Source organism: Bos grunniens, chromosome 22, assembly GCF_055505025.1.
Source record: "Bos grunniens cultivar Pamir isolate PY7600 chromosome 22, Bosgru_T2T1.0, whole genome shotgun sequence".
In the NCBI taxonomy this organism is placed as follows: Eukaryota; Metazoa; Chordata; class Mammalia; order Artiodactyla; family Bovidae; genus Bos; species Bos grunniens.
This window is the reverse complement of record NC_141186.1, coordinates 11,659,972-11,678,389: the sequence shown is the minus strand read 5'-3', so window position 1 is coordinate 11,678,389 and position 18,418 is coordinate 11,659,972. Positions and strand designations below refer to the sequence as shown.

General features: G+C 46.4%; 1 protein-coding gene and 1 pseudogene across 4 annotated transcripts in view; both read right to left on the bottom strand.

The window, feature by feature from the left end:
* The window catches only part of CTDSPL (CTD small phosphatase like), a 124,721-nt gene that overhangs the window by 22,322 nt on the left and 83,981 nt on the right, over positions 1 to 18,418 (bottom strand). For all 4 annotated transcript variants that reach the window (XM_086365879.1, XM_086365878.1, XM_086365881.1 and 1 more), the window contains exons 2-3: positions 8,604 to 8,758; positions 3,760 to 3,792 (exon numbers count right to left, since the gene is read on the bottom strand). In XM_086365879.1, coding sequence (XP_086222005.1) covers positions 3,760 to 3,792; positions 8,604 to 8,758 — 188 coding nt within the window. The remainder of the gene's footprint in view (positions 1 to 3,759; positions 3,793 to 8,603; positions 8,759 to 18,418) is intronic.
* On the bottom strand, positions 6,618 to 7,000 carry LOC147348026 (diphthamide biosynthesis protein 3-like; annotated as a pseudogene).

The following is an 18,418-nucleotide window of genomic DNA, read 5'->3' as shown; positions in this document are numbered from 1 at the left end:
AAAACACTAGGAGAAGATGTGGGTCACAGTCATAGAGTGGGGAGATCTTTCTAAGCATGATATAAAGTTCAGAAGCCATAAAAGATTTCCCTATACAAAATTAAACTTCTTTGTGGCCAAAATGATTATGGACAAGGCCGAAAGATATATCATAAATTTAGGGGAGAGTGCTAATTTCCCTGAAATTTGAAAAGATAACAGTATAAATGAATAGGGAAGGAGAAATACACATGTACAATAAACTTGTGAAAAGATGTTCATATTCATTCAGGAAGAAATACCAATTAAAGCAATAAATCGATACCATTCTTTACTTTTAGATCAGCAAAGATTAAAGTATTTCCTAACTACCATTTTTGATAAGGGAATGGACTCTTGGTGGGAATTTAAATTAGGTTTTTAGAGGATAATTTGCCTTTAATCTACCAAAAATATACAGTATACCCTTTGAGCTAGTATTTCCACAACTAGGAACTGATCACCTAGATACTATCACTCAGGTGCACAAACACATAGGCACAAGAGTATTTATTTTTAAGAGCACAGAAGTGGAAACCAAGTAAATGCCATCAACTACATGTAAAACAATGAGGCAGCTTGCTACGGACTAATATCTGGAAAGATATTCAAGGTATCCTGCTAAAAGCGAAAACAATTTGTAATACTCTTGCTTGTTTAAAGATGCTTGTGTTGATTTAGAAAGTTTTTGGTATACAAAAAATACTAGTATACTAGTTTCTAATATACAACAAATACTAGAAGGGTATTCTAAGGAGTGAGATCAAGTTGGGGGATTTTCTTTTCTATTTTAATCTTTCAGTATTTTTTTTAAACCATGACTTTGAATAATGAAAAAATATGAATGAGGGCTTCCCTGGGGGCTCAGTGGTAAAGAATCTGTTTGCCAACGCGGGAGACACGGGTTTGATGCCTGATCTGGGATGACCCCACACGCTGTGAAGCAACTAAGCCTGTCTACCACAACTTCTGAGCCTGTGTTCCAGCGCCCGTGCTCTGAAACAAGAGAAGCCACAGCAATGAGAAGCCGGCACACTGAAAACAGAGAGCAGCACTGCTTGCTGCAAGTAGAGAGAAGTCTGCACAAATAAATAAAAATTAAAAAGCATGAATGAAAAACTGAATAATGAAAAAATGAGCTGAGTAAAAAACAAAAACAAAATCAAAAGATCCAACCTGCACATATAAACTACAGCATGTGAATAACAAAAGGAGGACTTGTGAAGTGAGCAGCAGCGATGGGCCTCCAGTTGGACCTCCTCTGGGCACCTACAGGCTCAGGGGCACCTTTGTCTTCATGGGCTGGACAAAGCTTTTACAGGGCATGAGGACTTGGTTTGGAGGCTCAGTACAAACCTGACTTCTGATCCTGTGGGGCAGTGCTCCAAGCTCTCAGGGCTCTCAGTACTAACCACTGCCCTTTCTGGGCCACAGGGCAGTGTTACTGTTTATGGAACCTGCAACTTTGACAGGTAGGTGCAGATTTTGCGGGGGACCCCAAGGCTCGAATCCTTTGGCAAAGCTGGCCTCCAGTTGGGCTTGGGTTCAGTCTTGCCTGCTAAACAGCCAGCGGAGGTCACATGGTATCCATCAGTGGACCTGCTTTTCTGGAGGTGATCATTCAAAGATGTGAGTTACTTTGGGTAGGCTTTGTTTTCCTGCAAAGTATTTCAGATGCGTAAAGCCTGACCCAGTGTCTCACATGTAGGTAAGGTCTGCAGTTTACCGACATAACACTGAGCTAAATTACAAAAGGCGTCTTTTCCCTCATGGCTATTTTATTCTGGGATTCTAGAAAGAGATTTGTGGAGAAAGGGTCATTTGTCTCAGTAGAGTGTTTGCCCTGACAAATACATTGATTCAACACTTAACTTTATAGATAGCTGTGAATTAACTCTGGAAAAAAACCAGAGCTATCAGAGTACCAGAGGTAGGGGGAGAGATGCCACCTGTTGTCATCTGTTGAATGTAGACATGCTTGCAGGAAAAATACACAAAACTACTTTGTTATAAAGATTAAAAAGAGACCCTGGTAGCAATTTCACTGGGTACCCTACTCAAACACTGGATTAGAAGATGGATTGATCCATCTTTTTGATCCAAGTCAGTTCCCAACAAAGCCTAAACCCTAGGCATGCTGGCAAATTCAGAATCATTCCACAAACTCATGCAAGCTGCAAATCAATGCAGAGTTAAAGTTCAGGGAAAAAATTCACAAGTGATATCCACTACCAAATTTGGAGTCAACCTGTTACTTTGCCAACAAAGGTCCATCTAGTCAAGGCTATGGTTTTTCCAGTGGTCATGTATGGATGTGAGAGTTGGACTGTGAAGAAAGCTGAGCACCGAAGAATTGATGCTTATGAACTGTGGTGTTGGAGAAGACTCTTGAGAGTCCCTTGGACTGCAAGGCGATCCAACCAGTCCATTCTAAAGGAGATCAATCCTGAGTGTTCTTTGGAAGGAATGATGCTAAAGCTGAAACTCCAGTACTTTGGCCACCTCATGTGAAGAGTTGACTCATTGGAAAAGACCCTGATGCTGGGAGGGATAGGGGGCAGGAGGAAAAGGGGACAACAGAGGATGAGATGGCTGGATGGCATCACCGATTCAATGGACGTGAGTTTGAGTGAACTCTGGGAGTTGGTGATGGACAGGGAGGCCTGGTGTGCTGCGATTCATGGGGTCGCAAAGAGTTGGACACGACTGAGTGACTGACTGACTGACTGAACTCGTTGTAATGAATGTAATGAAATCGTTTCTTTCAATGTAAGATCAGTGTCTCTTGGATGCTCCCAGAAAATAACGTTAAAAAGCCCAAGGAAAGACAGATGAACAGACTTCAAGCAGACAATCTGAATCAGAATCTTTATGGATTAGAATACCAATTTCAGGCCATCTGAAAAAAAAAAACAAAAAACCTAAGTCCTTCTCTAAGGACACAGACTGTTTGAAAGATCTTGTTTGATACAGGCATCTCAACTGCAGGTTTCTTTTGGGAGTTGATCATTGACCGAAGATCAATGCTTCCTGCTGGCTGGCCTCAGGCTACCTGGCTCAGCTGGCAGAGCAGAAGGAAGAGGAGGAGTGGTGGGGACAGCCTGTGCTAGGCTCAGACTCTGGTCAGTCTCCCGAACTCCAGGACAGAAGTTGGTGGCTCAAGGGGATACCCAGTTGTGGCAGAGCTGCAGTACAGCCAGCCTGGGAGAGTCAGGGCGGAAGCAGGGAATGGGACGGGGGTGGTCCCACAAGGTCTGTAAATATGATTGGGCTGATTTTTCTGATGGAGCCATAGCCAAGCTACTGACACTTGAACAATCAGAAATGGCCTGCTCCCTTGGGAGGGGCGTCTTGGGAACCTGGTACCACTGAAACAGAACCTGTTGCAAAGAACCTCTTTGGGACAAAAGTATGGTCTCCCAGTCTATGGGGTGGGGACGGGGAGAAGGAAGTGCTGCCTTAAACTTATTCAGGAGGTCCTTCTCAGAGAGAAAGGTCAGAGTTTGGTTAATAGATGCTGGTTGCCTTGTTGTTCTTGAGAAAGTTCTCAGAACTTCCTGCTAACAGTTTAAAATGTAGCTTCACTCCCCCGCCACCGCCCCCCTAAACACAACAGAGTTCTTTATACCATGATTAAAAAGCTCAATATAAGCCAAATATTAAAAAAAGTCTTTTATATTAGTAGGCCCAAAGCTACAAGATTCTATGAGTGTTTAAATAAAATTGGATAAATATACATACACTTGGTATGGGAATGATCTGCCTCTGGTCACCCTAAGGAGAAAGAAAAAACACAATCATTGTCAGATTTAAAGAGAAATAGATCATATTCTCAAAAGAAACTTCAAAGCACTCTTGAGTACTGCAGCCATATGACCTCCTGTTCTCTGTACCTTGGTGGGATTTAATGAGCAGGAGGAACCCAAGAATAGTCTTCAGTTACTGGGCTCCCCTCTGCCTCCTAGCCACTCCTTCCCCTGACAAACCAGGCCAGGTTCCTGAGGCTCATAAATCATCCTGTTTATTTAAATAGTGCCTCCTTTACTCCCAGGAATTTAATTCTTAATTGAAAAGGAGAAAGGAAAACCCATACTTTACTTTGATCCATGAATCTCTCTAACAACTCGCTTGTTGCTTCTTGTAAGTTTTTCTCCAAAGACTAAAGCCTCAAGTCAATATGATACGCAGGGAAATGGAGACAGTTTAACCAGATTCTGAGGATCCCCTGGACACTTCTGGCCCTCTTCTAGGGGAGGACTGGGCAAACGGGACAGGCAAGGTGCAAGGAATACCCTCCAAGGACACAGGCAAAGGACAGCTTTCCCATGAAAGGGAACAGAACCTGTATTGGTGGGGAGTGTTCAGAAAATTCAGGTCCCAAGAAAGGGCCTCAACCATTCCTTATCCCCAGAATGCCAGTCACTCCAGACTTGGTCCATGGAAACACTTCATGTTAACATCACTGAGAAAAGCTAATAAAAAAGCAAATTTATCTCCACTGAGAATTTCCAGTTTCTGTGTTTCTTATTCTTTTTCAGCTGATGGATGGGAGGCAATGGGTCACAGCATCACGGTCCCTGATAAGGAGACGCATGGTTCGCGGTCTTCCACGTGGAAGGATTTGTGAAAGTGTATCCTTCTTTATTCAGGGGGGTCACTGGGGACAGGGGTCTCATGAGAAGAAGTCAAACCTGACTGACACAGAGGCTGATCTCTGCTGATTTCTGATCTCTGCTCCAAGAACCATTTAGCAACTTCTAGATTATCTCCAGCCCCTCGTCATCACCTCTGCAGTGTGACAGTTGCTTGTTTCCTCCTGACATACTCTTGACGGCTCTTTCCTTCCTCAGGACACTGGGGGCTTGTCTTAAGGATTCACAACTGCCTTTGTCATCATTAAAGGTGGAGGCATGCTATTCTCCAACATAACAGCGCAATGAAATAAAATCTCAGTTTTCAAGAACTTATGCAGAGAAGTGCATTTCAGAAGCTTTTAAATACTATGGTTCCTAACATCTGGAGATTGGTGGGACAGTTTTTAACCAGAGGCTCACAAGCCCACTGGGTCACTGTGGACCCTCTCAGCCCTGCACTACTGACACTCGGGGCCTGTGGACTCTGCTGCGGGGGCAGCCCTGTGCTCTGCAGGGTGCTCAGCAGTATCCCTGGCTTCCAGGCACTAGATGCCAGTAGAAACCCTGGAGCGTCAACAGAAATGTGTCTGAGCGCATGTGTGTGTGTGCGCTCAGTCTTGAAGTTGCGTCTGACGCTTTGTGATCACATGGATGGTCACCCACCAGGCTCCTGTGTCCATGGGGATTCTCCAGGCAAGAATACTGGAGTGGGTTGCCATTTCCTCCTCCTGGGGATCTTCCTGACTCAGGGATCGAACCTGCCATCTCCTATACTGGCAGGTGGATTCTTTACCACTGACTCACCAGGGAAGACCCACAATGTCACCAGACACTGTCAAATGTTTACTAGGGGAAACAGTCGTCTCCAGTTGAGAACCAAAGTGCTAGCGGGGAGATGGCAAACAGCCCCCGAACACAAGTGCATCTTTAGACTAAGTGAATGCTCAGTGAGGTGAGAGGTAACACCACTAAATGGTTACTTTGGAAGGGCGTGAGGAAACACAGACCACAACCAAAGCTGCTACCTTAGACAGGTATCTGAGCTTGAAAATGACCCCAGAGGTTTACGTGTGTGTGTGAACATGGGGCGTGCATGGATGAGTAAGCATCTAGCAATGGCATTCACTCTGCCTCACTCTCAGTAGTCCTCCATGTCTCTGCCACTGGAGTCTTCAGAGTGCCAACAACTCCCTGCCTCTGGCAAGGGCTGCACACACTTCCATACTTTCATTTTGGGGCAACTGGTCTTCAGTCCAGGCTGTAATTGGGACAGTCGCAATGGCTGTCACACCAGGCCACTGCTCAGAAGCTTTTCTCTAGGACATAGTAAATACACACGATGCATGGAATCATTCTGTCCACATCGTTCTCTCCTCCTCCAGCAGGCTGAGTTCAAAGAGGCAGAGAGGGCCTGGGAGGCAGTGGTAGAGACAGGCCTGCAACTGGCTTCCACATCTACTGAGCCTGGGTTTTACGTTCCAGTGTCCTGATTAGGCAAGTGCAAAGGGCAGAGTTGCCCCGCTTTGACATGGGCTCTTTCTACAGGGTCTGGTCTCACACACTGAAGGGTCACAGATTATGCAAATGATGCACTATTAAGGGTTAATGCTTTAAAAAGCCACTCTGACAAGTGTTAACCGAAGGACATTTCCACGAACGAACACCAGGTCCAGGTAAGTCCAGCTCTGCTGCAGGAGATGCCTTCAAAGACCTTTATTCTCTGGTAGATACAGCTAAGGGTTCCAGGAAACCTTCCAGGAGGAAGGTTCTTTAACACCACCTTCTCAAGCCATTCATCTAGGCAGGTATTCATTAAACAAAACTTTTACTATGACAGCAGTGACTCCTATCTCTCTCCAAAATGATTGTACCCATGAAGAAGCTATTGACTTTGCATTTGATTTTTCCAGCTTGGCTCATTTCCCAAAGTTCAGGCTTTGGAATCTAACATGTCTTCTTCAGCGTTTAACTAGTTCTTTGTCAGTAGAAGTGGCTGGGACTGTCTCTCCACACATGAACTGATCTTTGTCATAAATCAGTTTCACAAGGAGAGAGCAGCTAGGGCACGTTGCCACGTCTTCCCTGTTCTTCAAACCTTCCTTGATGATGCAGAAATTACCCCTACGTGGGCAGGAGTAGAAACACGTCCCGGAGTCCTTGTCATGTTGAAGTGCTCAATCTCCACCTTGTCATGAAACAAGGCCATTGTCACTGGGACAGCAGAGGTCTGTCACTTCCGCGACCTGACCCAGGCCGGGGCAGGTCCAACCTCAAGGGCGCTGGCCCAGTTTGGGTAATTCTTCTCCTTTTTTTTTCAATCCTCTACAGGCCTAGGATACAAACTATGTTCCCTTCATTAATAGGGACTCTCTACAGCAATGATTTTCAAACTGTAAAAGTTGATAGTTTAAGGAAAGTACACTGAGGGGAGATATCAGAATACAGGGCTCTGACAGGGTTTACAGGCAAATTTCATTATACAAATTCTACCGACGTATTTTTCCACATCAACTGAGGGTAAGGTTTAATATCTCTTAAGGCAAGTTATCTTTCATTATATTTTTCCAAAAATTTCTCAGCTATTCTTAGATAGCTTTCCTTCTATGTCAATTTTAAGTCTTCCTATTCAGAAACACAGCACATTTCGTAATAAATAAGAGCCACCATACCAAAAGCTTTTAGTGAACTCTCATTTTTTGGTAGTATTTTGGGTTTTCAATGCAAATAATCACACCATCTGCAAATAAAATTGGCTTCCTATCTTTTCCATATTTATATCAATCATTTCATTTTTTTATCTTATTACATATATTAGCCAGAACTGCCAATGATTTTCCTATGTTGTTGGCTGTTTATTTTTAGAAGTCAGCTTTTTATGATGCTCAAATGATATTCTACTGTGTATCTGGCTGTACTGTTGATTGGTATGTAAAGGTTTATGGCTACTATATACGTCATGTATTAGATGCTGTGACATAAAATGTCCCTCTTTCTCTTGTTTAATGCTTTTGGCCTTGAATTCTGTTTGTCTGATTTTAACATTGCCACTTTTGCTTTCTATTTATTTGATTTGCTTTGTACACTTTGCCCATCTCTTAATTTTCTACCTTTTTTTTGGTATTACTGTATGTTGGATGCTGGGTCAGAAACTAGTAGCCACCTGCTGTAAGTCATTAGCACTGTTTACCAAATCCAGCTCTCTTTCTGGGCACATGGTAGGATTATACTTTCATGCTCTTTGAAGTTAAGTATAATCATGGGAATAGCTTTGGCCAATAAAAAGTAAGCTGAAATGAGTCGTTACCTCCGAGTGAAAACTTTAACAGCCAGTGTGATTTACATATTCCTTTTTTTCCCTGACGTGACATGAGATTACTATTGTTATCCCTGCTTCCTTTTGGCTTATACTTCTGTAATTTTTTTTTTTTTTTACTCATTCTCTTACCTTGAACTGTTCTGAATCATTTGGTTTTGAATATGATGTCTGTTAGACAGCACGTGGGTAGAACTTGTTTTTACCTATTGTGATGATCTGACATAAAATTTTTTATTTGATATGTATAAAAGAATATATAACAAATGTTTATGACTAAACAAGGTAGTTAAATCCACTTGTATTTATTATCTGCTTTTTTCCAAGTTTCTGTTTCTCCTCTGGACTTTCCATTTCTTTGTCTGTTCCTGGTTCTTTAACTCTCTATTTCATACATTCAACCTCCCACAACAGAATGTGATAAAAATGTGAAGTGACTCTTCTAACTCGCATCAAATATGTTCTTTCGTTGTGAAATGGGAATGACTGACATATCCTGTAACAAAATGATGAACTTTTTTGGCAATTTCAAATCTTTAAGTTAATGGCTATACACATACTGTCAGAGAGTCTTCCTAAGGATGTTCGTCAAGGATGGGACAGAGAGCCCGCGGCGGCAGTTGAGCATTTGCACTGACCTTCTGGAGCCCACCGTTCTCCTCCACCAGTGGCGGAAGCACACCGGGGCTGCTGCCTGGCGGGGCATCCACATTGTAATCACGGAAGCAGCAGAAGAAGGAGCTGAGGATGCTGCGGCTCCTCTGCTTCTTCAGACTAACGTTGCACTGGGAGGCTGTGAAGAGAAACAGGGCCTAGTGTGGTCAACTGTAATTCGATGATACCCGAGACCAAGTCACAGCCGGAAGATGAAAGGTACCAGGACGTCCTTCTGAGAGACTGCTGTGTGACTCCTAGAGGGCCGGATGGCTGATGAAGTCCAGTCCTGCTGGCTGGATAGAATTCCCCTGACCTTGGCCCAGTGGGGGCTGTGTGCTCATTAGCTGACCCATCCCCGGGGTCAGGTGCCATCTGCATTCCTGAGCCCAGCAGATAAAGTCCTTCAACCCCGCACAAGCTCTACTTCAAAACACAGATCCTTGTAGGTACAAATCAGACCTGGCCCTCGCTGAGAAGCAGTTCTCTTTGAAGTGTGAAGAAAGACTCACTTGGAAAGTGGGTTCCTGGATGCTCCCTGCTCACCACAGACATAAGACTAACTTCATGGGTAAAAAAATAAGATGTGTGAGGGCACAAAGTAGCCCTCTTCTTAAATTCTGCCATTTGTCAAGGAGCTGATAAGAGCCTGGACCTAGAGAGCCTAGGGGCGGACGCTTCTGTCACACTTAAAACAGAAACTGCAGGAGAGATGGGACAGAATGCGAAGGTTGGCCAGGACAGAGCCCATCTTCATGAAACCCAGGGCAACACTGTGTCACCCACTCAGTCCCTGGCCTGCAATGGACTGAGGCTCCAGAGGGAGGGATGGGTCCTTTATGTTATCTAGGGCTCACAAGACAAGCTGCCACAAGTCAGAAATAAAAGGCAAAAATTAGTGCTGATGAGAAACACGCCTCCGGGGGGACGCTGACAACTTGGAGGTGCAGGAGCGTTTTGCCTGGGAATGCAGTCCCACCACATGCCACGTCTGGGTGGGTCAGCAGCGCTGCACACGGGCTACCGGCACAGGGCCCATGCTGGGGGCTGGCGGGAAAATCACCACCACAGGGAACTGTTCAGAACGCGTGCTATTGTGACTGGGTGTCCAGCTCTCCCACAAAGGGATTCTGGCATGATTCCTCTTTGTACACCGAGGGATTTGTATAGTACCCACCCTCTCAAGAGATCACAAAATCTTTGCTGGAAGTCTACAGGCTCCCTTCTACCAGCAGTAAAACCAAACGCATTCAGGTGGAAATTCTGAAAAAGGACAGAAAGGCTGTTTTGCCAGCAGCTCGACAGACAGGCCTGGATGGTTTCTAGCCAGGGGTTGGGCATTTGGCCTAGGAAGTGTAAACTTAAGATCCTCAGTGGGAATTCCCTGGTGGTCCAGGGGTCAGGACTTGGGAGCTTTCATTGCGGGCGCCTGGGCTCAATCCCTGGTCCGGGAACCAAGATTCTGCAAGCCACAAGGTGTGGCTGGGGAAAAAAAAAAAAAAAAAGATTTTCATTCACTCAAGATGAACTTGAGAACCATGAATCTTCAGAAAAGCTGGCTATTTTTTTTTTTTCTTATGAACCCTTAGGTAGGTCAAAGGGCATCCATTTTCTCATTTCAGGCTCCACACGCCTGGCCCAACTAGACCAGGCCACGAGGACCACCAGGCACAGAGACCTCCTGCACAGCAGTGGTGGCAGCGACAGTGACCACTATTCCCCAGGGCTGGCCCTCTGGGTGGAGCACTTCACAATTCTCATCTCAAACCACCCTCCCAGCCACCCAAGGAGACAGGTGATTGCTTCTACCTCATTGCCGAGAAAATGCAGCTAGGAAGTGCTTGTGCCAGGACTCAAACACAAGTGGGCCTGTTTCCAGAGCACGTGCTTTCCCCACACACCACGCTGAAGACAATCCTGAAACAGCTCGGGTCAGATTAAGATGGAGGGAACATGCCAAATGGGGAGAAAAACATGGCCATAAACTCATATTTAATATAAATGATTGCTTAAGCTGTTCTGCTGTTACTATGGGTGTTTTAGTTTTTATGGCTCACTCAAATAACTTAGTCAGAGGGAGAAAAAACTGTCTCTTCTCTGGTTGACAGTACATTTCTCTACAAGTAAACAAGCTGTTTGTTCATGTCTTGCAGACAATGAGCTGTTAACACCCAGGCCGGGCAGTAAATAGCTCTGCAAAACCCACTTTCCTGGGTCCTGTTTTCATCAACAGATCACATAAATCTTCCCCATAACTAACAAACTAACCTATATATTAAAAAAATTCCTGACTCTGGAGATCATGAGCTACTTATAACTTCTACCATATGATTACTTGCCTGTTTGGCAGCCACAAACAGGGCTGCGGGGTTACTATTTGCTTGGGTCACTTGGCAAACCATTGCCCCCAGTGGGGAAATGGCAGCTCACTCTGCTCCCTGATCAGTATAGGAAGAGGTGAAGCAGCTCAACTGGTCTCACGGCCAGGGCTGTGGGAGGGTCCGGGCATCTTCCTGCTAAATACGGTCAACATCAGGGCCTGCAGGAACCACCTGGAAGCTGGGGGTTCTGAATCGTCTAATCACTCTTGGGCTGGGCTGGGCCTCTCAAAAGCAGGCTAGCAGGGGAAATGGATAGATTTCCTGAGGACCAGTATGAGCCTCACCCCGCCCGAGACCCTCGCTTCCCTGAAAAGGTCAAGGTAGGGCTGGGTGGGTCTCCTGACCCTGCTGCCTTCCACCCCAGTGACCACCTCTCCACTGGCTACAATCCAGAGGCCCTTGATTTACTCATAAGCCTCTGCTAAAAGGGTTTCACAGTTGATGTATGAAATCAAAATCTATGTTGCCATGGAAAAATGTTTATAACATTAGGTCGAAAAAGCGAGATAAATGTATATCTGACTTGATCATAATTGTGCAAAACAAACGAAAAGAGATTACAATAGAGAAACGCCTGGCAAAATATATATATCAATATTAATGGAAATTGTCAGATACGAGTATTTATATCTTTCTTCTGTATTTTCTAAATGCTTGGTGGTCATTATATTTTACTCTAACAATGCAGAAAGAAAATAGTCTTGTTAAGCTTTCTTTCAGCAACTTTGTAAAGCTCAGAAGAAACCACATCCTACTCCTAAGCTTAACCCTTTAGACTTATTCCTCTGCTTTCCATTCTGGGAGGTTTGAAGGGAAAAGCAGGAGAGGGCAACACTGTAAGCCCTGCAGGAGGCCAATGGCCTGGCTGTGGTGGCCCACGCTCACCCCCAGATGGCAAGATCACCAGCATGGAACACACCTACCAAACCAGACCAGATGAGGCCCGTGTGAAAAGAAGGCGCCAAGTCCGTGGTCTGTCCCAGCAGAGTGCTTTCCACTGGCTTTCTCACCTGGCAGCCCACCTGGCCTCTCACTGTCCCTGGACACACAGGCGGCCCTGCTCCTTCTCTTTGCTTAGTCTTGACTCAGCCTCTCACCACCTGTCTTCATTCGCCCCTTTGAATGTCCCTACTGATAACACGAGCGGTCTCATGGTGGCCCAGGGGGCCAGAAGATGGTCTGTATCAGAATTGTTAACAGTAAGATATTAAAAAAAGACAGTTTAATACACACACCTCCTGGTTACACTGAGTTTAAGAATATTTTGGAGGAGTAAAGGGATAGGAACTTCAAACATCAGTCTCAAACATTTCATAAAGATACCCATGTTTTATCAGATTTAGGAGGCAAACATCATCAAAAAATCATTCTAAAGCTTTCTCTTGCTTTCCCCTGGATCATCTTCCTACTCCTCTCCATGCCCACATGTGCACCTGACTTCTGGTTTCTCTAAGGCAGACTCTTCATCACACTCACAGCCTACCTCCCGCTCCTCCTCTCCGCATTCCCCACTTCTAGAACATCCCTGTTCTTCAGGGGCTGGTTCAAAGCCCACTTCTTGGAAGAAGCCTGTTCCAGTGGAAAGGGTTTATTCCTCAGCCACTGAGCTCCCCAATAAACATGTGTATGTCTAGGCTACATCGTCAGCCCATTCCTCTCTCCCAATTTCCAGGCCACTTTATCCACCTGCCCGCCAGACAGATGTGGTCTCTGGATGCCTCCTAGGAACCCCTCACCCAGCAGGTCCCCTCTTCAGCTGGGGCATCAATCTCCTGGTATAAACATCCATGCTTCTCCCTCTCATTAAGTCACTGGTTTTGATATTCTTAGCAGCTCTTAAACCTGTCCGCAACAATGCCCTGGCTCTGTCATATCCCAGCTGAGGCCCTCAGCTTCTGTCTCCGGACCACTATGACAGCTGTGAAGCTTGTTTCACTGCTGCTGATTCTGAGTCCCCTAATAACTACTGACAGGACCCACTGAGATGTAGCCCGACAAGCGAGGAGACGGTTTGGTGGTCCTAAGTGTGGCCTCTGCAGTCAGCTTCCCAGGTACTGCCTCGACCAGCAAATGTATGTATGGGACCCAAGTTATATGACTTAGGCTTATTGTGAGAGTTAAATGAGTTCTTACCAAGCACTCGGAATGATGCCTATCACACGGTAAGCGCTTCATAAATGTTAGCTCTTATCACTACCATGAGTCTCCTAAAAGCTTTTGCTTCATACAGGAGTAGGGGTTCTGCAGGTAAACCTTGGATCACAGGCTGGATTCCGTGGGTACACGTTTGTTCCCTGGCACCTGACAATTAAGAGGCCCAACTTACTATGACAGATCTTGGTCACTTACACCGTAATTTAGAAATGCAAAACTAGAAAAATCTCAGAAGTGAGTTTAGTCAACTGGAGAGGCAGAGATGAGAAAAGAAGAAGGAAGAAAAGGAAGGGTGAGGTGTCCAGATGAATGCTACTGGGGGCTGTTCACCTGCTTTCCCTTAGGAAAAGAACACTGCTTTCAAGACGAGGTGATGGAGCATCCACTGGCTCAGCTCTCCTCTGCTGGGCTCTGCGCCTGCCCATCTGCTTCTCACCTGGGAGCTCCTTGCCCCTCACTGTGCATCAAAAGGAGCACCCTCCCAGGTGAGGAGGCCAACAGACCCAACAAGTCTCTCCTGCAGGCTCCCCTCCTGGGCCATTCTGTTCTGCCATCTCCCTCAGGCCCTGGGCGTGCAGGTCCGTCAGAAGGACCGCCCTGCTTCCTCTCTTAGTTCTGCTAAGGAAGATGTGCTCATGGTTGCTCCCAGCAGCTGTCCTTCTCTCCATACAGGTGTTTGGCCCCTGAACATGGACTCCCATAGGGTAGGACTGGGAGATCCCTGGCAGGGCCAGATGGGGTGATCCTAAGATGTCTCCATTTCTCTGAGCAGCCCTAGGTAGGAAACCCTTCTCTGAGAAATCCTGAGAAAGGCTGTAAAGAGCTGGAGATGTTGGGCACGGGCCTCATCCATGTTCCCAGTGCCCTCTGACCATGTGGGGAGTGTGTGACCTTGAGGACAAACAGGCACGGGGCTCTGTTTTCCGGGACACATTCTGAGAGCAAACGCTTCCCTCTCCACCGCTGGACTTGATGTCACTGCAGCCGAGAAGATGAAGACCCTGCTTCCCACTCTTTCTCCGCCAAGGGCTGGGGAGCTTCCACCCTCCAGCACAGCAGACGAGGGGCTTTGAGAGTGCCTACAGATGGGGCAGCTGACATGAGAGCAGAGATGGCTGCCTTCTTTGAGTCTTCAGTCCTCAGGGTAAGACAGGAATCATCCCAAATACCTTCCCAATCCCTCTGGGCAGAGTGCTGGCCCAGCAGCAAGAACCAATATCTTCAAAGCATCAGCTGCCGATGGGGAGCGTAGTAGAAATACAACATTTTTGCTTATCAGGATCCATCACCTGTCCTTCTGGTTAAAGTTCCACCACTGTCCGCCCAACCAACTCTCAGTGCATCGCCACAGCCCAGCCAATCAGAGCTATGTGATAGGCTTAGGGACAGGCATGTGACCCAAGCTGGGCCAAGGAACATTAGCCTGGGGACTCAATGCTACAGCTATTGAAGATGTTCTTTCTTTGTTGGTTTGCAAAACTGGCAGGATATAAGCCTGGAGCCACTAGGGCTATCTTGGCCACCAAGTGAGAAGCACCTACCTGATCACATGAGCCAACACTGTGGAGAAAGTAACTGGGCTGTGGACAGGGACAGGCCTCAGACAACACCATCTGTGGACCTGGTTTCAATACACCAGAACTTTCTGGCATTTTAAGCTATATGAAAGAATAGATTCTCTTTTTCTTTTAAGCCAGTATGGATTGGGGTTTATGTTATTTGGAATGGAAAGGATTATCCCCTGAAGATGTGGGTTCCTAGGCATGGCAATGTAGAGACACTGATGAATCACACAGGCACTGTCCTAACCTCACGATACGCACGCCCAGGAGGAGACACGGGAATAAGCAATTCTGATACAGAACAACCCTTGTTACAGTGGGGTAGCCCAGGGCATGGCTGGGGCCTGGAGAAGGGCTCATGGTCTAGATTTGGGGCATGGAGGGTAGGAGTGATTTCTTAGAAAGAAGTCTGAGAACTGGGCTGACAGCTTCAAAACATTGTTGGAGGGGGCAGGGAAGTAGGGAAACAGCAGTGTGTCAAGGCCCTGAAGTGAGAGGAGCATGAAATCTGAGAAATCAAAGTGGTGAAGAGTATGAGACGGGGGTGAAGTCAGCAAGGCCTTTGTAAACCATGGTGATGAGTCTGGATTTGATTCTATGAACACGGAGAGTGGTGTGATCAGATTTGTACCACACGTGTCATGGCTTTGACTTCCGTAATTGGAACTACGGAGTTTAAATTTTAGATTATGGCTAATGTAGGCTATTATATAAAAGATTTCCAGGATATTTAAAAATCACAGATGTGGACTCTTTCTGTGTAAAGCACCTAGAATGGAACTTCTTATTTAAAAATCGACTTTAAATACAAGTTACATGGAAATAAAATGGGCTTTAGAGGGACATTTGGGTTCAAGTCTCAGCCCTGCATTTTGTCTGTCAGTGTGAATTCATCTACCTAACCCACACCAGTAACATGGGCGTACTCACCCTCCCAGGGTTGTTGCATGGATGCAGTGGAAACAGGATATGTTTGTGTACGAGAGAAAGTCTACCAGTGCCTTAAGATACAGCAACAAAACTTTCCGTCTAAGCCCAGTGCACTGCTGCACTATGAACAGAAGTTAGCTTGTACCCAGACGACAGTACTCACAAAAACAGCCTGGCTTTAGGAGAAAACACGTAGGCAGACCCATTTTGTTTTTGGTTATGTGAATTCTAAACTTAGAACGTGAAGAAGCTCTTTAGAACTCTACCTCCTATCTAGTGAAGGCTTCTTTGTATAATAATAATAATGTTAGAAAGTAAACAAGTAAGAACCAGGTCCACATGTGAAACTTAAAGTAAGCCCTAGAATTCAGGCCTTTTCAAGGAAGTCTTACTTGAAATATGATCAGAAATAAAGTGTTGTAGTTAAAAGCATGGAATGCCATGGGGAAAGTCCACCGAGACTGATGGTGGGGTTTGGTCTGTCACTGGGACGAGAGGAAGAAGGCACCACTGAACCCACAACCAGTGGGCATAAGAGGCCGAGAAGGGCGTGTCTTCTGGTCATCCTCTTCTACTTCCTGACCTGACTGGCTTCCTTCTGGATCCAGACCCCAAGGCCAGCGTTTCCTAGTTACTGTGGTAGTTGCCCACGCCGCACCACCACTGCCCTTTGACAATTCTTACGTTCTGACCTGGTTTCAATTCCAGATGTAGAGAGGCTTAGGAACCATCCCGAACCCCAGGCTGCAGAACCAGAATATCTGGAGTTTACCCAGGATCAGGGTTTTGCACACCATCCTCTGTGAGCATCGCACAATCATCCTTGTCTCTGATCTGGTCTACAACTCCCAGCGTCGCCCCGCCACCCCCATCTCTATATGATCAAAAGAGTGATTCAGGGTCAAGACGAAAGTAGCTGACACGTGGGTGGGAATGTTTGCTGCTGCTGCTGCTGCTGCTAAGTCATTTCAGTTGTGTCTGACTCTCTGCAACCCCAGAGACGGCAGCCCACCAGGCTCCTCTGTCCTTGGGATTCTCCAGGCAAAAACACTGGAGTGGGTTGCCATTTCCTTCTCCAATGCCTGTGAATTCATCCCCAATCATTCAAGTGTCTCCCCAAGAGAAGAAACTGCACCTTGGCAGCTACAGAGGTCAAGGTTCACCTTTCATTCCCACGGTGCCAAGCCAGCCTGAGTGCTGGCACGGGGTCCAGACTGCCAAAGACCCAGTGTAACAGAATTTCTAGGAGAAAACTGACTTAACACACAAAGTCTACGGCTAAGGTGTCAAAGCACCGAAACCTGCCCTCAGAACCAGTTTCTTTCATGTCTCGAGCAGAACCGAGAAAGGTACTACACGGTAGATTCGCGTCATCCACGTTATTTACAGCAGAATATTAAAAATACGCAGATACCAATGTTATCAGAGCTGCAAAACTGGACACCAGAGTTTCCCAAAGAAAGACTATTTCTCTACCCCTGTGGATGTCAGAGCACAGTACAACCCTGAAGAGGCCATACGACTGCATTTACAACCACATTACCACGGAAAAAGCTAAACACACTTTTTTAAGGAAAGAGGGGGAGTTCCTCTCAAGGGTCGGCTTTTAAATGAATGCACCATTTCTTCTCTTCCAGAATTGGGCTGCAATCTCTGGAATGCATCCCAGGGCCATGGTTTGGAATGACTGTCTAACAGGAAATTCTGGGCAGTCTGTGCATACATTACATTCCTTTCCCACCCTGAACGAGTCGTCAACAAACACAACTTTCCTCTGTTGGAATAAAATGGGAGGTGTGGGTGTGGGGAGAGGCCAGGGCACAGACAGCGCAGGGTTCAAAAGCAGATGTGGCTGCTGAGATTTCAAACATCTCTCGCTCCTAGAAAAAGGACTTAAGTCACTTTTTGAGATGTTCCATCAGTCCCGACTCTATTTGCAAAGGATCGATTTGCCCAGGGAATTACATCCGCCACTCTCTGAAAGAAACGTGCCTTTGGAAGCTCTTTTTTCCTGCTGCAGCCTGGAACTGGCAGTGGTTCCTCTAGCAGTGAGAAATAAAGGTGGGGGGCCGGCAAGGGCTGATGGCTAAGAACTGGGCAGGAAAAGCCCTGATCTCATCCTCCAGAGGTGGGAGGATGTGCTTCCTCGGTTCACGGCTGGCTCCTAAGAGCCCGCATCAGCTGAGGGCCTTGTTTGTGTGAGCCCTGACACAGCTCACCCGTGGCCTTCACCATGTGCAGTTCCCCATACCATCACCCCATTTTCCAATGAGAAAATCAAGGCTCAGAGTCCATACGAGTATGCAGGGAGGGTTCTGGGGTTCAAAGCCACAGCAACCGGCTGTAGGGCTCCTGGCCTCCCAACCCATTTCCCTGTCTCTCCCCAGCACTTGATGGATTTGGGTTTTATTTCCAGGGAGAAGCTCTGAATATGAGGCCTTGGACCACCTGCCTTCACTCCAAACACTGTACTCTGAAAAGCCCAAAATGAACCTATAACACTCCCAGCAGCCCTATGAGATGCAGCCAGACACAGAGGATGTGCCTGACCCCTGAATGTCTCTGGGCCATCAAACTCTGTGACAGCATCCCAGGAAGGCCCCTCGGCTGGGAATGCCTTTCCTGGCCTCAGTGCTCCTGCAAACCCCTGTGCCCACGTGACGCAGCTCCTGTTGCAGGGCTGGAGATACACCGGGTCTGTGTGGGTCTAGAATATGAACTTTTAACCATCACTGTACAGAGTCTGTTTTTCATACTGAAAGCCAAAATCAG